The following is a 22513-nucleotide window of genomic DNA, read 5'->3' on the forward strand; positions in this document are numbered from 1 at the left end:
TTATTTTTTATTTTCATCTATATTTAATGCTCTATGTATGTGCCGTAAGATTTGCTGTAATGGAAAATCTTAAAAAGTTTTTAGTTTTTTGTGTGAACTAAACAAGGCCCCAATATTATTTTGGAGGTGGATGCATCACTGGTAAAGGATGCGCTCCAAACTGATGACTATAGGTTGGCGTCAACCGGTGGCATAGTGTCAGAGATTAAACATGTTAGAGCAACTCTAGCAGGCCCCTACTCAAACTCTAATAGCTAAATATGGGTGTTTAGGCTAAAAACATTACTCCAGCAGGCTCCTACTCCAGATCCTATATTTGGTTGGACACTCATATTTCTTCCCCAGACCCCATTTCTGTTGGCCCAACAGGACAGCCTCCATCCTCCATCGCGTGTCCTAGCCCTAGCGCGCTCTCCCTCTCTCTCTTCCCTTGCATGTGCATGACACGTAACCGGCTCGATGCTCTATTTGTGTCCCTGTCCAAAGGAAGAAGAAAGAGGAAGAAGAAAAAACAATGATAAGTGGGTCCCTTCTGTCATTCTCTCTGGAATAGGTTTGGGAGTCCAAATTTAGATGCTACTGTTGGAGTTGAAGTAAAAAAATTGAGCCCCAAGTGAGCACCCAAATTAAAAGTAGGAGCCTAGTTTTGGGGTACTGCTGGAGTTGCTCTTATTAGAGGTGATATGTACAAGTGCGTTATCTCAGTTTGTAACAGGGAATGTACACTCTTTAGCTGCTCTAGGCTGTAATCCCCCAAGTGGCAGTTATAACACTTGGGAGAGAGTACTTCCATCTTTGGAGGATTTGGTGACCAGATATTCTGCTGGGTCGGAAGATCATTAATAAAGTTCCGACATTTTTTTTAAAAAAAAATATATAGTAGCATGTACTCCAGTAAACATAAGAGTTGCTAAAAAAAATAAACATAAGACCACCGCGGAAAAAAATTAGATGGGGCCGTGGAGAGAAGGTCGATTCACATCCGTTCCATACACTCGTCAAAGATCAATTAGTACAAGGCAATCAACAGCTGTTCATATACACAATACGATTATACGAATACATACGCTCGGTAGCTACATCACACACTATCAGACTCGACAAGACGATGCCAACAAGGTCCATCAATATGTTCAGAGCTTCTGAAGAACATCACGCATAGCTGCGCGCGGCTTGCACAGGGCCTCCAGCGGGACGGCCCTGGGCATGGTCAGCCCGCCGCTCTCGGCCATGTCGACCTCAACTCCATCAACCCTGTCCCAGTCGAAGCACTGGATCAGCGTGCCGAGCACCAGCCCGACGGTCCGCAGCGCGAGCGCCTCCCCGGGGCACTTGCGCCGCCCCATCCCGAACGGCATCAGCAGCCGCCCCTCGGCCTGCTTGCCGTCCTCGAACCGCTCCGGCATGAATCTGCTCGGTTCTTCCCAGACCACGGGGTCCCTGTGGACCGCGTGCACGTTCACCAGCAGCATCGTGCCGCGGGGCACGTCGTAGCCGCCGACCTTGCAGTCTGCGGAGGACTCGTGCGGCAGCAGCAGCGGCGCGGCTGGGTGCAGGCGCAGCGTCTCGTTGATGATGCACTGCAGGTAGGTGAGGCGAGACACGTCGTCCGCGGTCACCAGGCGGGAGGTGCCCACGGCGGCGTCGATCTCGGCCTGCGCCTTCTTGAGGACCTCCGGGTGGTTCAGCAGGAGCGACATGGCCCATTCCGTCGTGGTGGACGTGGTCTCCGTTCCGGCGAGAAATAAGTTCTTCATCGCAGCGAAAATGAGAAAACGACAGTCAGTCGCGTGATTGAATTATCCAGATCCAGGAAAAAGGAGATTGCAAGATAAGAGAAGTGATATATATGGTAGTACAAGAAGCACTCACCGCGCACAGAGCTATGATTACAGTGTCAGTGTAGACCTCTGGTTCAGACTTCTGCATAGTGAGCAGCACCGCAATCATGCTCTTAACTTCGCTCTCGCTGCCGTCGTCCAGCCTCCGCCGCTCCCCGTCGATGAGCCGCCTCAAGAACGCGTCTCTTCTGCTCACAGCGTCGAGAATCTTGTTCCTGACGCCGAACACGTCGAACCACCGCAACACCGGCAGGTAATCCCATCGGTTGGCCGTGCCGAGGTACGGGACGAGCTCGTCGATGATCTGCTTGAACTCGTGCGCCTCGGGCGACATGTCCGTGTCGGCGTTGGCCTCGGTGCGGGAGGTCTTGGTCTGCGCGATAGTCTCCATGAGGACGCTGAGGGAGAGCTCGAACAGCCTCCGCTTCAGCTGGATGCGCGCGGCGCCGCCGGGTGCGGCCGCGGCGGCGTGGTCCATCCTCTGCACCATGGCGCGCACCTCCCCGGCGATGGTGGGGGTCATGCACGCGACGCGGTGCGCGGAGAGAAGCTGTGTGGCGGCGACGCGGCGGAGGTTGCGCCAGTACGGGCCGTAGCTGGCCACGGAGAACATGGCGCCGTTGAAGGACACGAGCCGCAACGACGGGAACAGCGGGCGGTTGGCGAAGTTCAAGTCGTGCTCCGTGAAGCACTCCTTGGCGCACTCCGGCGAGGACACGACCACGGCGCGGCGGGACCCCATGCGCAGGGAGAACACCGGGCCATGGCGCGCCGCGAGCCGGGCCAGCGCCGCGTGGAACGGAGCCTTGACAAGGTAGAGGTGGCCGAGGAAAGGGATGGCCGGAGGGCTCGGCGGAAGCTGCTGCGAGCCCTTGCCCTTGCCCTTGCCGCCGCTGCCCGCACGGCCCACGAGGTAGTGGAGCAAGAAGAGGAAGGCGCCGGAGAGGACGGCGATATAGGCCTTATCCATGTCAGGCCTAGTGATGGCTTTGGCTGCTGTGTGTTTCTTCTAGTCGATTGATCGCGAGTTGCAGGTTGTGTGGCGCCATAGCTGCATATATACACACCGAGATTCAAACCTGACAAGGATCTAGTACAATTTGAAGCATAACATACTTGTAGCAGTTGATGACGAACGTCTGGAGAGGATGGTTCGTGTCATCCTGTGTAGTATTGTTTGTAGGACCTGCGTGATATTGTGGTGCGTCGATGCATTTTTTCTTTAAGCTCAAGAGTCGATACCACTGTCTTGTTGCGTCTTTGACTCTTTGTGGTGGTTGCCATCACCCATCCCACCATCGCGGCTTCTTCCTGGAGTGGCAAAGGGTGAGTGAAAGGCCAACCTGCAATGCGAGATCGAAGCGTCTTTGGACTCTTGGGAAACAAGAAAATCACGCGATCGGTAGGATTAGTTAATTCATACAATGCTGAGCAGCTGATTCATAAGACGAAGTCAACGTTGCATATGTAATGGGACTGTGTAACATGCCAAGTGGATGATTTTAATTAGCTCTCACACCATGTATGTGACAATCTCGCACCTACTGATGTCTTGTTTGGTTCTATGTAGATAGTAGCTATCAACTAATAATTATCTTTTTTCAGACCTAGATCAGTGAAATAAAATTCAGGTGGGGAGCTCTCCCACCCCACCTGTGACAGTCAAAAAATAATAACTATCTCTTATAAATAATGAACTACTCAATTAAAATTTTGATCACTCGTCTTATTCAAAAATTTGTGTAAATTATCACTTCTTTTGTTGTGGCTTGGTTTATTAATTAAAATTTTTCAAGAATGACTTAAATTTGACTATTTTTGCACAAATTTTTTAAATAAGACGAGTGGTCAAACTTGAAATAAAAAAAATCAAACATGTTATAATTTGGCATGGATGGAGTAGCTAATCGTTATGTAAACCTCTAGATAATAACTATCTCACTAGTTAAACCAAATCAGATAATAGCATGTATCCAGAGGCCCTCGCAGATAATAGTTAGCTAGCTAATATTTGCTATGTGCTAGCTACTAACTAGCTAACATACAATTTTGCACACGCAATTGATGATGGACATCGGAGAGGATGGTTCCTTCCATCCTGTGTAGTACTTACTTCGTATTGTTTATAGAACCTGCACGATAACTGTGGTGTGTCGATGCATTTTTTTAAGCTCAAGAGTCGAGACCACTGTCTTGTTGCGTCTCTGTGGTGGTTGCTATCGCTCATCCCCCCATCGCCGCTTCTTCCTGGAGTGGCAAAGGTGAGTGAAAGGCCAACCTGCAATTGGAGATCCGAGCCTCTTGGGAAACAAGAAAATCACGCGATCGGTAGGACTAATTCCTACGATGCTGAGCAGCTGATTCTTTCGCAAGTAATTTAGGTTAGGCGAATCTCTACTATAGTTCACCTAACAAAATTATGCTTGATCCACCCAAAAAAACAACCCCCGCTGAGAGCCTCAACCATTATGTACCTAGTAAAACGCACACAGGATTTTGTCTCCATTAAAATCAACGTCTCCAAATCAACCAGTACCAAATCCAACAACGGTAGAGGAAAGTTTGAAGCCCTGCATCAAACTCTTACCCTCCCGCACTCTCAGGCCGCCCTCACGCCGCACATCACGATCAGCCCGCCCCTCCCGCCAAAACACCGGTCGCGGCTGCTTCCACGCAGGAACCATGGCAGGACGTCGGCTCCGCCAGATCTGACGCCGGAACATCATCATGGATTTTTTTTTTGTCGACCGTGATCCGATGTAGGAATACATGAACGTCGGATCCGACGTCACGCGCAGGAACTGCGGCAGCAGGCCTGCGTCGGCGCCTCCTCTAGAACCGCGGCAGGAGATCCCATGCAGAAACGTCACGATCTACGCTCGCGCCGGCGCCAGGAACCACACTGGACAGGCACCTTGTGTATGGAATTTTTTTCTTAAAGCATCATTGTCTTTGTTTTGTAGTGAGTGGTGAGTACTCTAGGCTCTAGCTGTCCACTTTGTGTGGAGCTGACATTTACTGCACTTGCGATCCAAACTGATCTTCTGTTTGCCTTTTCTTCTTGCTAGCTAGGTTTTTGGTATTGATATCTCCGCATCTATTTGGCTCTAGATTTAGGTATAGCACCAAATTAGTATAAAAGATTCTTTAGGAATAAACGTATCATTGATAGGTGCTACTATCCCTCAGAATTCGAGCAACGAGTGATCAATTGTATAGCTGTTGAGTTTTGGCTGAGCTGGTTGTCTGTTATTCAAATTCAAATTCTAACAATAATTGGAAAACTGAGAGGGAGGAAGTTCTCCGGTTTAGATAATTGTTTTCTGCAGTTATTTCGTGGGTCATTTGAAAATATAACTTTTCCTAACAATTTGGTGTGTTCAAAACTCGACAGCAGCCACCGGACGAGGGGGGTAGGCCTCAACATGAACATCAGGCCAGGAACCGCGCGAACACTGAGGGTCCTGTGTCGATCGGCCTCGACCTGAACATCAGGGCCTCGACGCGAACATCAGGGTCCTTTTATTGTTCGCTAACGAAAAAGCCTACAATTTCGAGGGCGCCGTCGACTTAGCGTTCGTTGATGCCGAAAAGGAAAACTACAGCAGATAACACGAGCGGCTATTGCGGCTGATCCGCAGCCGCGGCATCCTTGCCTACGACAACACGTTAGGACGTCGCAAGTCCAGGTCGAAAGATACACGCGAGACGCTAAGCGACATCACCAACATCTTTGGTACAACTACTTTTAGTAATTTAAACTACTTTTAGTAAATCAAATATCATTACAAACTCATAATTTGGTCTATATAATGTGCAACCATTTACTTTTGGTCTGGGTAAAAAAGTTCCAGCCGCCCTTTATGCAAGAAGAAAAAACATGTTAATAACTGATTTTTCTTTATGTTAAATAAAATGACTGTACCTGTGTTTAAGCTTTCCTTGAAGATGCCCAACCTAGCATCAAAGTCTCCATGGGCACATAGCTCTGCTAACATGTGCTTGTACGTGTAAGCATCTGCCGAGCACCCTTTCTCAGCTAGGGAGTTCCAGTCTAGCAGTCTGATTATAAAGTTCCAATCTAGCAGATTGATTATAAAAGGACAGTTTTTTTAATCATAATTGGGTGAATTATAAAATAATAAATTTATTTCTTTCGCAAATGATTCTTTTATCCAAGTGTGGGGGTATAAACCCCTATACCCTTACGGCTAGACTTCGGCCAGGAGGCTTGGCCCATTACGAGACGAGTTCAAGGCTTGATCCGACAACCTGGAGTTTCGCGCAAGGAAACAAGATGTGGAGATCAAGCAGGATTCTAGTCGGTTAGAATAGGAATTGATATCGAATTATCCATGGCAATTGTAACCGACTAGGATTAGTTTCCAGATCTGTAACCCTGCCCTCCAGACTATATAAGGAGGGGCAAGGGACCCCCCTAGGACATTATATTCTCTCAACACAAATCAATACAACCAGACGCAGGACGTAGGTATTACGCCAACTCGGCGGCCGAACCTGAATAAAAAGCTTGTCCGTGTCTTGCGTCACCATCGAGTTCGTAGTTTGCGCACCGTGTACCGATAAACTACTACCGTGGGTATACCCCAAGGTAGACTGCCGACCAGCTTTCGTCGACAGTGGCGCGCCAGGTAGGGGGTGTGCGTGCAACTTTTCCGGCGAACAAGATGGTCACGATCCCAGCTTCCGCGACCGTGCCTGAAGGCCTCACATTCACCGTTGGCCAGATCACGTGGACGACGTGCAGCGGCGGCCTCACGACCACGGTTTCGAAAGAGACCCAGATCCAATCTGAGATCACGCCGTCTCCGACCACACACGTGGCGGCACCGAGCGCCCGACCACCGTTCCCGCTCTACAAGCGCTTGATCGCGTTGACTCCAAGCTACTCGAAGTTTCCCAACTAGTAGACGGAGTTCTGCGTCGGCCCGACCAAGCTGCTCCAGCGGATTTTTTCAAATCCCGCCGGCCAACTCGTGTCACCACACACGAACGGCTGGGAACGTCTCTGACGATAACCTCAACACCCTCAGGACGATCCGTCGAGCTCAAGAAGGAAGATTATCCTTGCGGCCTGAACAACTCGGCCTCTGTTTACTCACAGCACACCCAATCCGTTTTCAGCAAGGCGGGTTGGTCGCCGACAAGGAACGATCGTCACTACGTCAACATGGTGGCAATCCGAGAACTACGGGACGGCCAAGTTTCCAGCACCAACTCAAGCACCGGTTCCGTCCCCACCGAGGTTATAAACACCGAAGACGAGGACTACGACCTGGATTTTCCTTCACACCCTCCGGGTTTCAACCGATTCCCGATATTTCCCCCCCGGCGAGGAGATATTGTGTTCAATGTCAGCGCCGACGAACCGGTCGTTGATGGAGAAACAGATGACCAGAGGCAACTCCGCGAACAGGGCAACGCCGATCGCGCCCGACGACGCGCAGACGAGCAACAACAAATGCCACCAAATGATCTCAACGATGCCTTTGACATGGTCGGGGACCAGCCAGTCTACAAAACGCCAAGCGCCAACGTGGCTGTCGCCATGGCTAACCTAGATCGGCTTCCTGATACCCCCTAGTGCCAGGGAGTCCGGACCAGCATCCGAGCACACCTGATCGCTGCAATGGGACAGACAGTCACTCTGCTCAAGAGAGTCCAGGACGTCTCTTATACGGAAGCCGCCTCCGACCAGACTAATCGTAGCCGGGCCTCACCGTCTCCCAGCAGGCGTCACCGCAGCCGCTCTCCCGACAACCGTCGAAAGGACTCACGGCGCGACGATGGTGGTCGGGACGCCGACGGTCGCCGCAAGCAGAACCGCGTACGCGGCCAAGAAGTAAACCAGCACAGGGATCTCCGCCACAACATCCCTCCCAAAGATGCCCGGGACCGCATCAACAGGCGCGCCACAGAGAGAGCAGTCCACGAAAACCTGCGCCGCATCGAATACGATGCAACGCACGGTCCTCCGGGCCTAAGACAGTTCTCCTCACACCTCCGCCAGGTCGTGTGGCCCCGCAATTTCAAGCTCGAAAAACTTAAAAAATACGACGGCAAGGAAAATCCAGAGAACTGGATCACCCTCTACGAAATCGCCGTCCGATCAGCGGCAGGGGATGAGCACGTCATGGCTAACTACTTCCCCGTAGTCCTCGACCAGGCTGGTCATCAGTGGCTTCTTGGCTTGCCTGAGGACTCCTTCGACTCTTGGGAAGAGCTACGCCAGGCTTTCATCGACAACTTCATCGCCACATGCGAGCAGCCTGGAAACAAGTATGACCTTGAAAGGATAAGGGACAGGAAGAACGAACCTCTGCGCGATTACATCCGACGATTCTCGGATATGCGCCTCAAAATCCCGAAAATTTCCCACGACGAGGCCATCTCAGCCTTCATCAAGGGCCTGCGTTTCCACGAAGCGCTGAGGAACAAGCTGTTGCGTAAACGTCCAACAACGGTAGCAGAGCTCCTCGCCACGGCCAAAAATTACGCCGATGCCGACGACGCAGAAAAACTAATCCGAGACGATGCGAGAGGTCCCGACCAGCCTCCCCGGTGAGATTACGGTCGTGGTCGCTACGACAGCAGAAACCACCGCCGCTCCGACAACCGCGATCACCGAGAGGGTTGGGATCGGCGGCGCGACAACCGCGACGATTTCAGAGGAAAGCGCCCTCGCGACTACGACCACGAAGTAAACACGGTCAAGCGTCCCAACGGACGACGGGACTACCAAGAAGACTACAACAAAACGTTGAAGGGACCATGCCAACTGCACCCAAAGTCTAATCATACCATGGAAGAGTGCCGCGTCCTCAAAAGCATCTATACACGGCGGGCCGCCCAAGACGACTCCGCCAAGAAAAACAACAAGCGAGACGGGCACGACCACGAAGATGAGGACGAGGACCAAGATAGGGACCCCCGACACCAGTACGTCAGCCCCACCGACGTGGTCCACTCCATTTTCGGGGGCAAGGTCTCCATTGAATCTAAGCGAGAAAGAAAGCTGTTAAAGAGAGCCTGCCTCAACATAGACAGCACGGACGGGCTGATCGCAGACCCAAAATTCCCCCCGTGGTCCCACAGGGAGATCTCGTTCAGCAGGAAGGACCAGTGGGCCGCTATCCCAGAGCCGGGTCGTTTCCCCCTGATTCTGGACCCTTGCATCAACAGCATCAGATTCGAGCGCGTGCCCGTGGACGGGGGAAGCTCCATTGATATCCTCTTTCGCAACAGCCTGCCCGCCCTCAAGATATCTCCTGCACAACTAAAACCTTACGACGCCCAATTTTGGGGGGTTTTGCCGGGTCAAAGTTCAGTGCCTCTCGGACAGATAACATTGCCTGTCCAATTCGGCACACCCGACCACTTCCGGACGGAGTTCATCAACTTCGTGGTCGCCGATTTCGACGGGACCTATCACGCTATACTGGGCCGACCATCGCTGACAAAGTTCATGGCAGTCCCGCACTACTCATACCTGGTCCTTAAGATGCCTACGGAGAAGGGTGTCCTAACCGTCAGAGGCAATGTTTACACTGCGTATACCTGCGAAGAGGAGAGCTTCAAGATCACCGAAGCAATCGACCTCTCAATCCGCATGGCAGAAACAGCAACTCAAGCCGCGCAGCTGCTTCCCGACCAGCTCCGATTACCTGAGCAGGAGACAGCCAGAAAGAACTCAAAATCCAAGGAGCACAAAGAAGTACAACTGGTCGATGGCAGCCCCGAGAAGACGGCCCTCATCGGGGCCAACCTGGATCCAAAATAGGAAGACGCGCTCGTCAGGTTTCTAAGGGACAACGTAAGCGTTTTCGCATGGAAACCCGCAGACATGCCCGGCGTCCCACGAAACCTGATCGAGCACTCCTTAAATGTCTCGAAGACCGCAAGACCAATCAAGCAAAAGCTGCGACGGTTCGCTCGTGACAAAAAGGAGGCTATTAGGACAGAAATCACACGGCTTCTAGCAGCCGGATTCATAAAAGAAGTGTATCACCCCGATTGGCTCGCCAATCCGGTTCTTGTACGCAAAAAGAATAATGAATGGAGAATGTGCGTTGATTACACTGATCTCAATAAACACTATCCTAAAGATCCTTTTGGTCTCCCTCGCATCGACGAGGTGGTCGACTCAACGGCCGGATGCGAACTCCTCTCCTTTCTAGACTGCTACTCTGGTTATCACCAGATTTCGCTAAAGGAAGAAGATCAGATCAAAACGTCTTTTATTACACCTTTCGGCGCATACTGCTACACGACCATGTCTTTCGGACTCAAAAACGCCGGAGCCACTTATCAAAGGGCCATCCAGCAATGCCTCCACGACGAGATTCGTGATGACCTCGTCGAGGCCTATGTGGACGACGTGGTCGTAAAAACAAGGGACGCGAGCACCCTAATCGACAACTTAGACCGAACTTTCAAGGCACTCAATAGGTACAAGTGGAAGCTCAACCCCAAGAAATGCATTTTCGGCGTTCCTTCCGGTCTACTGCTCGGCAACGTTGTCAGTCGCGACGGCATACGACCAAACCCTTCAAAAGTAAAGGCGGTACTCGACATGCGACCACCGAAGAACGTAAAGGATATCCAAAAGCTAACCGGATGTATGGCCGCCCTCAGTCGCTTCATCTCAAGGCTAGGAGAAAAAGGCCTCCCTTTCTTCAAACTATTAAAAGCGTCGGAAAAATTTTCTTGGACAGAAGAAGCCGACACCGCATTCAACCAGCTTAAGACCTTCCTCACTTCACCACCTGTCCTTACAGCGCCTCAGCCCAATGAAGACCTACTCCTTTACATTGCTGCAACCGACAGGGTTGTTTCCACGGTAATAGTGGTCGAGCGAGGTGGACCAGGTCACGCCTACAAGGTCCAGAGACCAGTTTACTTCATAAGTGAAGTCTTAAACGAGTCCAAGGCCAGGTATCCACAAATACAGAAGCTCATATACGCCATTCTAATAACGTCAAGAAAGCTGAAGCACTACTTCGACGGCCATCGAGTCCTGGTGACAACCAGTTTCCCTCTCGGGGACATCCTGCGCAATAAAGACGCCAATGGCAGAATCGTGAAATGGGCAATGGAATTATGTCCATTTTCCCTGGAGTTCCAGAGTCGCACCACTGTCAAGTCTCAGGCCCTGGTCGATTTCATTGCTGAATGGACGGATCTCAACGAGCCTTCCGTTCCCGATGTCTCAGACCACTGGTCAATGTTCTTTGACGGGTCCTTGAACATCAACGGTGCCGGCGCTGGGATACTGTTCGTATCACCCAACAAGGACAAACTGCGTTACGTCCTTCGGATCCTTTTTCCGGCGTCAAACAACGTCGCCGAATACGAAGCATGCTTGCATGGCATAAGACTAGCCGTTGAGCTGGGAGTCAAGCGCCTCTATGTCTATGGCGACTCCGCTTTGGTCATCAACTAGCTCAACAAGGAGTGGGACGCAACCCACGAGAAGATGGATCTCTACTGCAAAGAAATTCGCAAATGGGAAACCAACTTCTACGGCATAGAGTACATCCACGTGGTCCGGGATAAGAACCAAGCAGCAGATGCGTTGTCGAAGTTAGGCTCATCTCGGGCCCAGATCCCGCGGGGTATTTTCGTCCAGGACATCCACGAGCCGAGCGTAGGCTCCTCCCTGGTCGACAAGCAACCCACCGAGGCAATGCTCATAGACGACGCCACTCCGACAACCGGTGGGCGTGACTGGCGTACCCCGTTCATCAAATACATATCGGACGGGACAGGCCTTCAGGACAAAACAGAGAACGAGCGCCTCATTCGACGATCAAAGAACTACATCCTGGTCGACGGCCAACTCATGCAGAAAAACGCAAGCTCCGAAGTACTGCTCAAGTGCATACCCCAAGATGATGGTATCAAGCTCTTAGAAGACATACATGCTGGATCCTGCGGCAATCACGCCGCATCCAGAACGCTGGTCGGAAAGGCTTTCCGAGCAGGTTTTTATTGGCCAACCGCGGTCGGCGACGCAGAAAAACTGGTTCGACATTGCGAAGGATGTCAGTTTTTCGCTAAGAGGACTCACGTACCTGCCCATGAAATTCAAACCATCCCGTCGTCTTGGCCCTTTGCTTGCTGGGGGCTTGACATGATCGGGCCATTTAAACCAGCCCCGGGCAATTTCAAGTTTGTTTTCGTGTTAATCGACAAGTTCTCCAAGTGGATTGAATACATGCCTCTGGTCAAGGCAACCTCCGAGAAGGCTGTGGAGTTCCTCAATCAAATCATACACAGATTCGGCATCCCGAACAGCATAATCACCGACCTGGGCACTCAGTTTACTGGCACCACTTTTTGGGACTTCTGCGATGACAGAGGCATAGTCATAAAATACGTGTCAGTAGCGCATCCACGTGCCAACGGTCAAGTTGAACGTGCTAACGGAATGATCGTTGACGCCCTAAAGAAAAGGTTGTACACCGAAAACGACAGAGCACCCGGTCGATGGATGAAAGAATTGCCGGCAGTGGTCTGGGGCCTCCGAACTCAGACCAGTCGAAACACAGAGGTGTCTCCCTACTTCATGGTGTACGGTTCAGAGGCGGTCCTGCCGTCTGACATACACTTCGGATCTCCTAGAATCGAACACTTCGACCAGGCGACCGCCGACAACGCCAGAGAACTCGAAATCAATTGCATGGAGGAAAAGCGTTTAGACTCTTGTCTCCGAACAGCAAAATATCTCGCGGCAGTCAGGCGATACTACAACAGGAACGTCAAGGACCGTTCCTTCGTGGTCGGCGATCTGGTACTTCGATGGAAAACATGCCAGGAGGGAATGCACAAGCTATCCACTCCCTAGGAAGGACCCTTCGTGGTGACCGAGGTCACACGACCTACGTCCTACAGATTGGCGTACCCAGACGGAACACGAGTGCCTAACTCTTGGCACATAGACAAACTGCGACGTTTCTATCCATAAAGTTTTAATAACTTTCCTTTGTAAGTATCTTATAATTGTTAATAACGAAATTCTCTACTTTTTTGCCTATACCTTGTCGCACACAGCACTCGGCAAAACTTCTGCAATGGATGCTCTTAACGACTACCAAGACGAATACGGTGACACGTCACTCCGATAATCTTACAGCGCTCAAAACAACAGTCATGACAAAAAGCAAACTTTATTACAAACTTTACATACAAAGTTTACAATAAATACCCTGACGGGCAGACACTAGTCTATTCCTACAGACTACTCTATCGGCCTAGCTGCTCGGGCTGATCACCCGCCTGGCCCTGCTGCCCGGACGAAGGGGTCGGGGCCACCGGCGCCTGGCTGGTCGAGACCGCAGGCGTCGACCGCCCATCTCCCGCAACGGACGCGCCCGACAACTCCCTGGCCGACCTATCTGAACTCGGCTGGTCTGGGGGAGTGGCCGTTCCGCACAGATTGATGTCGCCGATCACTGTTGACGACAAGTCCAGCAGACTACCCCGAAGCTCGTCCGCCTCCTGTGGGCCGACCTCCTTCGGGTACCCCTTCTCCAGCCTGCTCAAGTCGACCAGGGGGTAGTGGGCGCGCACCATGCTGAGGACGTGCGCGCCGGCAAACTCCCCGGCGTCCTTCACGAACTGCTGGAGCCAGTCCCACGCCCGTTGCGTCTTCTCGACCGGGGTCAACTGTGGCGCGCGGGGCTGGCTCTCCGGGAGCTCGGGACTGATCAAGTCTAGGACCGGGGACACTCCTTTCCAGATCCTGCAACAGTTGACCTTCCAGGAGTCCCGGTCCTTGATCAGATCATCCAGGTGCTTCTTGGCGTTCACCTTGAGCACTGCAAACGAAACAAAGCATTATTTTCGGCATACCAAACAAACAAAGGGGCGGCAAGCAGCAGCTAACAAGGCGGCACCCATTACCAGATAATTCCCGGTCCTTTCGACCCAATTCCTCTCGTGCTCGCCGCCCGGACTCCAGCGCACCGGCGAGCTGTTGGCTGAGCGGCTCCTTCTCTTGTCGGAGGCGCGCCACCTCCTCCTCCAAGTCTGCGTGAATCATAAACGGGTCAGTAAAGCAAACTACACAAGTACACAAAGCTGCTCGGAGCGTGTGACTAACCTTCTCGTTGCCGGTACTGGTCGGCCAAGCGACGAGTGAGGTCGAAACGATGCTCCTCTTGGGCGCTCATCTCGGCCACCTTCTCCCCGACTTCCGACCGCAGCCGGTCTACCTCCGCGGCCAGGGCCTTGTTCTCGGCCACGACGCCTTCTATCTGGTCAAAGCATCGTTTCCGGTACTTCGCCGTTTTCATTGCGCCCTACAAAGCGGACATATAACGACCATGCAAGACAAGGCATAGAATGTACAGCAGTACAAAAAGTCGCTTACCTTGACTTCGTCGACGAGGCGCTTGGCCGCACGCTCCACCCTGGCGGCCTCCTCGGTCTCGGCGAGCTCTTCATGCCCGATAAAGTGATCCCCGCGTTGGCGCCACACATACACGTGTTGGCGGCCATCACGGGGACGACCCTCAATCTCCTCCACCTCGTCCTCGAAGGCCGCCTGAGCTTCCTCCTCCCACGCTGCGTTGCTTCCGGTAGCGGTCCCAGGCATTACTGGTCCCCGGACCAGACCTGGGGAGCCTGCAGTCGAAGCGGCCCCTGCTCGGGGCGGTGTGGAGACTTCACCCTCCCCGGCGGGAGGAGGGGTCGGGGCCCTTCCCTCCCTTTCCGTGGTGCTGGCTGGGGGAGGCGTCCCCATAGCCTCCTCAACCCTGGTCGGGCTGCTCAACGTAGCCGGTGCCGCGGCCAGGGACTCCTCGGCGCTTTCAGGCACGGCTGCAGCCGTAGGCTGCTCTGCGGTCTGCGGGGCCGCGTCTTCAGCAGCGCAAACCGGCTCACTCGTCCCCTGGCCAGCGGCATGGCCAGGGTTGACATCCGACGCCGTGCTAAAAGGAACAAAACTACAATAAAAAAAACATCGGTGAAATACGTAAGTTGAACACTTACAGGTTTGAGCGGCGGTGGGTCGCGGTAAACCTCCTTCTCGTCCGACCAGTCGGCACCTGTGCTCCCGACTCCCCAGCGCGAGGCGCAGGTGGATCGACGGCCACACGGTCGGCAGTGGTCGCCCCGCCGTCCGGACGGCTAGGAGGCCTCCGGACCAACGACGGAACGGCCTCCTCCTCCTCCTCCTCGTCGTCGATCCGAACGAACCGACGCCGCTTCGGCGCTCGGCTGCTCTCCGCCGGCAGTGTCGGCATCGGCGACGGATCCACAGGCATTGGCCTTTTCCCCGACACCCTTTCCTCGGTCGTTGGGACGGGGCGGGCTTGTTCCTCCTCACTGCTGGTGTAATGAGCACACCGAGCAGCGTCCTCCTCTAGCGGGTCTTCTCCCGCAGGATTCTCCATCCCCGGTGCCAGTGATACATACACTGTGCACCGGTCGACATCGCCGATCTACAAAAAGCAACAAAGATGAGCCAGCCACATACGATATACGAATACTAAAACAAAATAATCTGCAACATACCTTTGGTGCTGGTCGGCCTAACTTGAAGGCTTGCACCCGATCACTGCCACGGATGAAGCCTCCGTCCGCGAAGTTGAACAGCTCGTTCAACAGCCGTTGTACCTCCGCCTTCTCCAAGATCTCCGGTCGCATCCTGGTCGGGTCCACGCTTCCGGCATACTCGTACGCCGAGTGCACCCTCTTCTGGCAGGGCATCACCCGACGACAAATAAAGTTGCCGACCACGCCCAGTCCATCCAGGCGCGACCAGTCGATCAGCTTCATCAGATCCGCCACTTGACCGTCGAAGTCCGGGCGGTCGGTCCAGCTCACCCTCTTCTCGGGAATGTACCCCACGTCGCAGAACGTGGAGCTGCCCGGTTCCTCCCTGACGTAGAACCACTTCCTATACCATTCGGTCAAGGAAGTGTTCCATGGACAGTGAAGGTAGTGATTCTTCATTCCATCACGAAGGTTGAGGTATACTCCACCTGCAACCTTGGAGCCTCCAACTGCTCCCTTCTTCCTCAAGCAGAAAAGGTAACGAAAAAGATCGAAGTGCGGCTCTATGCCAACATAGGCCTCGCACAGATGAATAAACGTGGAGATAAGGAGAATTGAGTTCGGGTGCAGATTGCAAATCCCGATCTCATAATACAAAAGAAGATCCTGGAGAAAAGGATGAACCGGAACCCCAAATCCCCTCTTAACGAAATCTTCGAACACGACGATCTCACCGGCACGAGGGTCGGGGAAGCTTTCTCCTTCCGGCGCTCTCCAGCCGCCAAGCTCCGAGCTGTGCAGGAGTCCCATGTCGACGAGGTCACCGAGGGATTTGGTGGTGCTGCGGGACTTCTTCCACTCCTTGGCCATCAGTTCGGCCCTCTTCTTGGAGTCACTCTTCGCCATTGGAGGTGAGAAGTGGATTTGGGTTACGAAGATGCAGGTGATTGAAAGAGGCGAGAATGGAAGGCTTGAGGGCAATGGCAGGGTAAGGAGTACAAGCGGAACTGTCAGGCTCTTATAACCCGCAACTCCACCTCTCCCATTTCCTGTATTCTCGGGAAGTGGGCGGGCCATGCGGCGGATGCGGCGTTTCGGTTTACAGACAATTAATGCGGCGGAGTTTTCGTACCAATTGATGGTTTCCTTTTTCTCAAACCACGCAAAGGGCGGCTGCACAGTTGCCAGGCGCAACTTTTCATGCGTCCATCTGACAACCCATCAGGAGGTCTCGTCATGTCAACTTTAACGGAAAAGATCGTTTCAATAAAAAGAAGACAAATATGCCAGAGAGTCAACAATCCGGGGACTGCACCGACCACCGAGCAATTGATGCTCGGGGACTGGTCGACCAGTCCATCAGCTCGGAACTTCAAGGACTGCACCGACCACCGAGCAATTGATGCTCGGGGACTGGTCGACCAGTCCATCAGTTCGGAACTTCAAGGACTGCACCGACCACCGAGCACTCGACGCTCGGGGACTGGTCGCCCAGTCTATTAGCTCGGAACTTCAAGGACTGCACCGACCACCAAGCACTTGACGCTCGGGGACTGGTCGCCCAGTCTATCAGCTCGGAACTACAAAGACTGCACCGACCACCGAGCACTCGATGCCCGGGGACTGGTCGTACAGTATAGCAACGCAGAATTCTAAGGAGCGCACTTGGTGCTTGGGGACTGGTCGTCATACTATTATACACCCGGGGACTGGTCGATTAGTCTATTCAATTGCAGACGGACTGGTAAATTCAATTTTTTAGACCTTGCTACAAGGCTCATACTTCGCCTTCCAGCAAGCTCGGGGACTACATCGGTACGATGCATCTAACGATGCATCTCAGTTACAGAATTTCTTTGAGGACTTTTATTTTGACCCTGGCACCACGTGCCCACGTCACCTACTACCAGGCTCGGGGACTAAGTGGGCACACTTCACCTTGCGGTGAATATGCTTGCTTTTTTGAAGTTTATACCTTTCAAAAAAGTAAAGTGGGCACACTTCACCAGGAAAGAAATCTTTTTTAATTTGGAGCACCATGCATTCTTCGAACAACTCGCTTCTTCGATGTCAATGTTGATCAACTGTCTTTTGAGTTGGTCAAAGAACCGTTGCAACTGTTTGGGCGACTTTCCCACTTATTGAAGACGTCAAGTCTCACTGATCGAAGAAGCTCAAGACGGCGTGTTACATCACAATACGTGGTGCTCGGGGACTAGCTGTGGGGGTATAAACCCCTATACCCTTACGGCTAGACTTCGGCCAGGAGGCTTGGCCCATTACGAGACGAGTTCAAGGCTTGATCCGACAACCTGGAGTTTCGCGCAAGGAAACAAGATGTGGAGATCAAGCAGGATTCTAGTCGGTTAGAATAGGAATTGATATCGAATTATCCATGGCAATTGTAACCGACTAGGATTAGTTTCCAGATCTGTAACCCTGCCCTCCAGACTATATAAGGAGGGGCAAGGGACCCCCCTAGGACATTATATTCTCTCAACACAAATCAATACAACCAGACGCAGGACGTAGGTATTACGCCAACTCGGCGGCCGAACCTGGATAAAAAGCTTGTCCGTGTCTTGCGTCACCATCGAGTTCGTAGTTTGCGCACCGTCTACCGATAAACTACTACCGTGGGTATACCCCAAGGTAGACTGCCGACCAGCTTTCGTCGACACCAAGTAACTTCTTTTTTTACCTGTGTTGTGTGTCAGTGTAAACCCTTGAAATTACTTTCATTTTGTAAAAACTACACTACAACTTTATATGTAAAAACTCAGAGATCCAGTTATTTTAAATTTGCTCTGTTGGAGTGTATTTTTAATTTTCTATTCCTATTTCTATTCTTGTAATATATATGTTAAAACATCCACTTTAGATGAAGCCTCACTGAGGAGGGAGGAAAAAAATATGCAATAGCGTAATCGTCGAGCTCAAATGACCGACGAACAAAGAGAAGAAATTAGGATAAAGCACCATGAGTACCAGTGTAATTATCAAGCACGGAAGAAAGCTACGTCCCAAAATGCTACCACTTCCCATACTTTTGGTGAAATAGTGCCAAATTCTTTAACTATAGGTATGTTATCTCTTTGATTCACATTTTGTATTACACCATAAACTCACGTATATATCAACCCACTGGGCAAACTTCCATTGTGCAGTTGACAACAAAATTATGCAAGTACTAATTGTTGTGGTATGGAGCAAGACACACCAATTATATTGGACAAGGAAAATATCCCACCAGATAAATACGCCCGTCTTCTGGCATAGACGACTTTATGTTGGTTCATCAAAGAGGGTGTCAAGATCAACAACTAGAATTCTAGCAAAACCAACAGAGAAATTGGATCCTATAGGGAAGAGCACCAAAAATATAGTTTATAAATACGCCCTAACTTAGTGAATGATGGTGCGTATAATTAGACTATTTTATTATATTTCATTGTATATAAATCATCTGAATTTTATATTCTTGGGTATGTGCTTCATGCTTTTATTTTTAAGCATCATTTCAATTTAGTGGGTTAATACTTAATTAATGGTTTATCAATACTGGAACCTAATTTATGTTCTGTTGCTTCAATGTTCTTCTGGACGGTGTCTGGTGACAGTATATATGTTTCATCTATCTCTTATATGATGTTTGGGTTCAAAACTTTCAGATTCTTCTGGCTGAGAAAACAGAAGGAGAATCTGGTTCCTATAGCAGGTCTGACAAGAGATGGAAAGGCAGAAGTGGAGGCTGATGATCCATGAGGAGGGAATTTCTACAGTCAGTCATATATATACATGGTGCCAGGAACATTCAAACTTTAAATACTGAACGCGAAATCCGTGAATATTCACCGAACTAGACAAAAGCAAATGACCTTGCAGAATTCAGTTTTCTCTTAAATAATTAATACTGCACGTATAAAGGCAGACATAGCACATATATGCTATAACTATTTTCTACTATAATTAGGCCTTGTTTAGTTACGAAAACATTTTGGTTTTCGGGACTGTAGCACTTTCGTTTTTATTTGACAAACATTGTTCAATCATGGAGTAACTAGGCTTAAAAGATTCATCTCGCGATTTACAGATAAACTGTGTAATTAGTTTTTTATTTTTATTTATATTCAGTGCTTCATGCATGTACCGCAAGATTCGATGTGACGAGGAATCTTGAAAAGTTTTTGGTTTTTAGGGTGAACTAAACAAGGCTTTATATCAGTAGTCATAGCACCGATGTTTGCTACTCATAAATTTTCATAACTAGGTTTAGACGAAATCCATGATGTTGTGGGTACCTACATTTCACACTATTGCCAGAATGTTCGGTCTCGCCATAGGGCTGTGTAATTCTAAGTGTAACGGCAATATTTATAATTGGAAGAAAGAATATCCTACATGTGAAACAAAGGTTGACATAAAAAATACTGGTAACCAGTTGTAATACATGTCACCTATTAAATCACAGAAATAGTTATTTCATTTATGTAAATCAAGTAAACAACTGATTTTGTCCATAAAACTGGGAGGCTTTCTTATATACAATTTCATGAAGTTGTGGGACGACTAAAGATTGCCACCAATTAACATTGTAAGCATATATAGTCTCTATATGTTGTACACTACATAAAAAATAATAACTTATTATTATATTATCTATACCATACACAACTCTCAACTTCACTGAGGATAGAATTTTTGGCAGACGTTTTAACGAGTCGTGAAAACGAATATTTCAACAACATCCCTTAAGATCTCCAATACATAATAAAGAAGTTAGTCAGAATGTAACTTAGATGGTTATAATATTATAAATAACTTTGTTGTGCATTCTTATATGCAAAACTATCTTCGAATTATATATAGACTCAAATAAAATTGTATAAAAATTAGACTATGTAAAAATATTTTTTTTTGTTTTAAAAGATTTTCTCAGAATAAAACCGTAGCGTTAGCACGGGTATTATACTAGTACTATAAAATTGATAAGACGAAGTCATGTTGCATATGTTTTTTTTTCGCGAACGAGGCTATGGCCCGTATTTCATTAAGAGCGAGCGGAGTTTAGAACAGTTACAAAGATACGCTTGGCTAGTGGCGAGAGGCCATTAGCAAGAGCCAAGAACCAAACCCCCAATCCCTCTAGCCGCTTTGCTTGTAGTTAGTGGCAGGACTCATAAGACTTGTATATTGGTATAACCTACCATCAACAAACAAGATGTAGTTAACCCCCACAAGCTTATATCAACACATGCATGGAGCACCATGAGCCTAGTTAAAAACTAAGCTTATATTATATACCCCACCTCAAAGAGTGAGTGAGTGACATCTTCATTGGCCAAACACACCCACAACTAAGCAAACATAACCATTGGCATTTCCTCTTGGCACAAGTGTCCACGCATCTAGTTCTGGCACATGTTCCATTACCACACCATATCCAATTTTTATTATTGGAAATAAAAATTTATCAGAGGTCATGGATAAATAGGATAAACTTGATATATAGGAAATATCATACCCAATTCAAAAACAATTCAAATTATTTTGAAAAAAACGCCCATAGAATTTGACTTCAAACTATTCCTAAGCTATTAAACATCACTTGTTCACATATAATGATATAAATTAAAAACAAGAATAAAACACTATGAGTATGGGATTGTGGATATGGCGACAACACCGAGATGAGCGTGGATGTAGCATGTGAGTGGAACAATTGGGATAAGAGTTGGATTGCTCGGATTTTGTTAGACCGTGCGAATTTGGTCTGAGTAGGAAATAGCCAAAAAAAAATTGGTCGACATCTAATTTTATGGGACTCTATGGATAGAATGGAAATTTTGAAAATATCGGTGAATTTAGGTATTTAAAGAAAACTCTTCCCGCGTACACAATGCGCCACATGTCTTAAAGAAAACTCTTCCCGCGTACACAATGCGCCACATGTCTGTGCCTTTGTACATGGTGAGTGACCACATAGTCAAACACAATTACATTTTTGTCCTTGCTTCCTGTGAAAAGGCTAACCTAGAGTTGATTACATGAACTCCAAAAGTCGTATATGTTGGTCTAACCTGCCATCAATAACTAAGGTGGGACTAAACTCCCATAGTCTCATATCAATATATACACGGGCCATTGTAGGCTTGATTCTTATGTGTCACATGGTTGAGGGTTCTATTTCCAAAGTTGCATTTTTATGAGACTATTTTCTCCTTTGTGACGAGTTACCCTATTGTTTTTTTAGGGGTGAGTTACCCTATTGTAATAACGAACACTATGTGCAATTTTTAGGTAAAGCTCAAATAATCTTGTTCCGTAATCTAAAGAGAGATGTGTACACAAAAATATGTTGCATAATTTTTTTGCCACATCATACGTGTTGAATGTTTTGAAATGGTGTGTGATTTTGCTTGACATGCGTAACATAGTTCACAAATATAAGTTCATCTAGGCTTGTCCGAAGTCACTTTTCCATTTTGAATAGCAACATCTACAAAATATATTATCTTAAATAATTTTCTGTAATGAATCAAGTAGCATCAATCTTCCGTGGACCATTTGTATCTATAACTCTTATAAAGCTAAACCCCACTAGATGAATTCTCTCTTCATGCAAGGTGTCCACATCATTTCCCACTAAGTGACCCACTAAATATTTTATCTCTTCATGCAATATGTCCACATCATTCTCCACTAAGTCCATGTCATTCCATATTAATTATAAAAAATAACCATGTCATCTATATCATGTGAAATACTTTAAATCTTTAATATATTCACATACAAGTCATGTACATACATTATTTGTTTCATCACCAATTAATTCCTCTATAATGTAACCAAATATTAGTTTTTGTTTTATTAGCTTAGCAATTTTTTACTAGATCTAATACAATAGAATACATGTAAGTCAAATTCATATGTGTATATACATAATAGACTAAATACCATATAGTAGTGTTATGTATATAATGATTTATTTTTAAGAAAATCCCGCAGCAACGCGCGGGGAATTCACCTATTATTATTGATGGTCTAGGTTCAAAAAAGTTAAACTTCAAACAACAAAAGATTCGTCTTGCAAAATACATGCAAAATATACAATTAATTATTTTTTATTTATATTTAATGCTTAATGCATG

The 22513-nt window shown here is 48.9% G+C and overlaps 1 protein-coding gene across 1 annotated transcript; it reads right to left on the reverse strand.

Annotated features, from left to right (window-relative positions):
• LOC8086205 (isoflavone 2'-hydroxylase) lies at positions 961 to 3164 on the reverse strand. Its single transcript, XM_002466369.2, has 3 exons — positions 2958 to 3164; positions 1873 to 2892; positions 961 to 1751 (listed from the first exon to the last, which is right to left on the reverse strand). Exons 2-3 carry the CDS (start codon positions 2809 to 2811, stop codon positions 1134 to 1136), a joined length of 1557 nt encoding a protein of 518 aa, XP_002466414.1. The 5' UTR covers positions 2812 to 2892; positions 2958 to 3164; the 3' UTR covers positions 961 to 1133.

The sequence above is a fragment of the Sorghum bicolor genome, chromosome 1, assembly GCF_000003195.3.
Source record: "Sorghum bicolor cultivar BTx623 chromosome 1, Sorghum_bicolor_NCBIv3, whole genome shotgun sequence".
Classification (NCBI taxonomy): Eukaryota; Viridiplantae; Streptophyta; class Magnoliopsida; order Poales; family Poaceae; genus Sorghum; species Sorghum bicolor.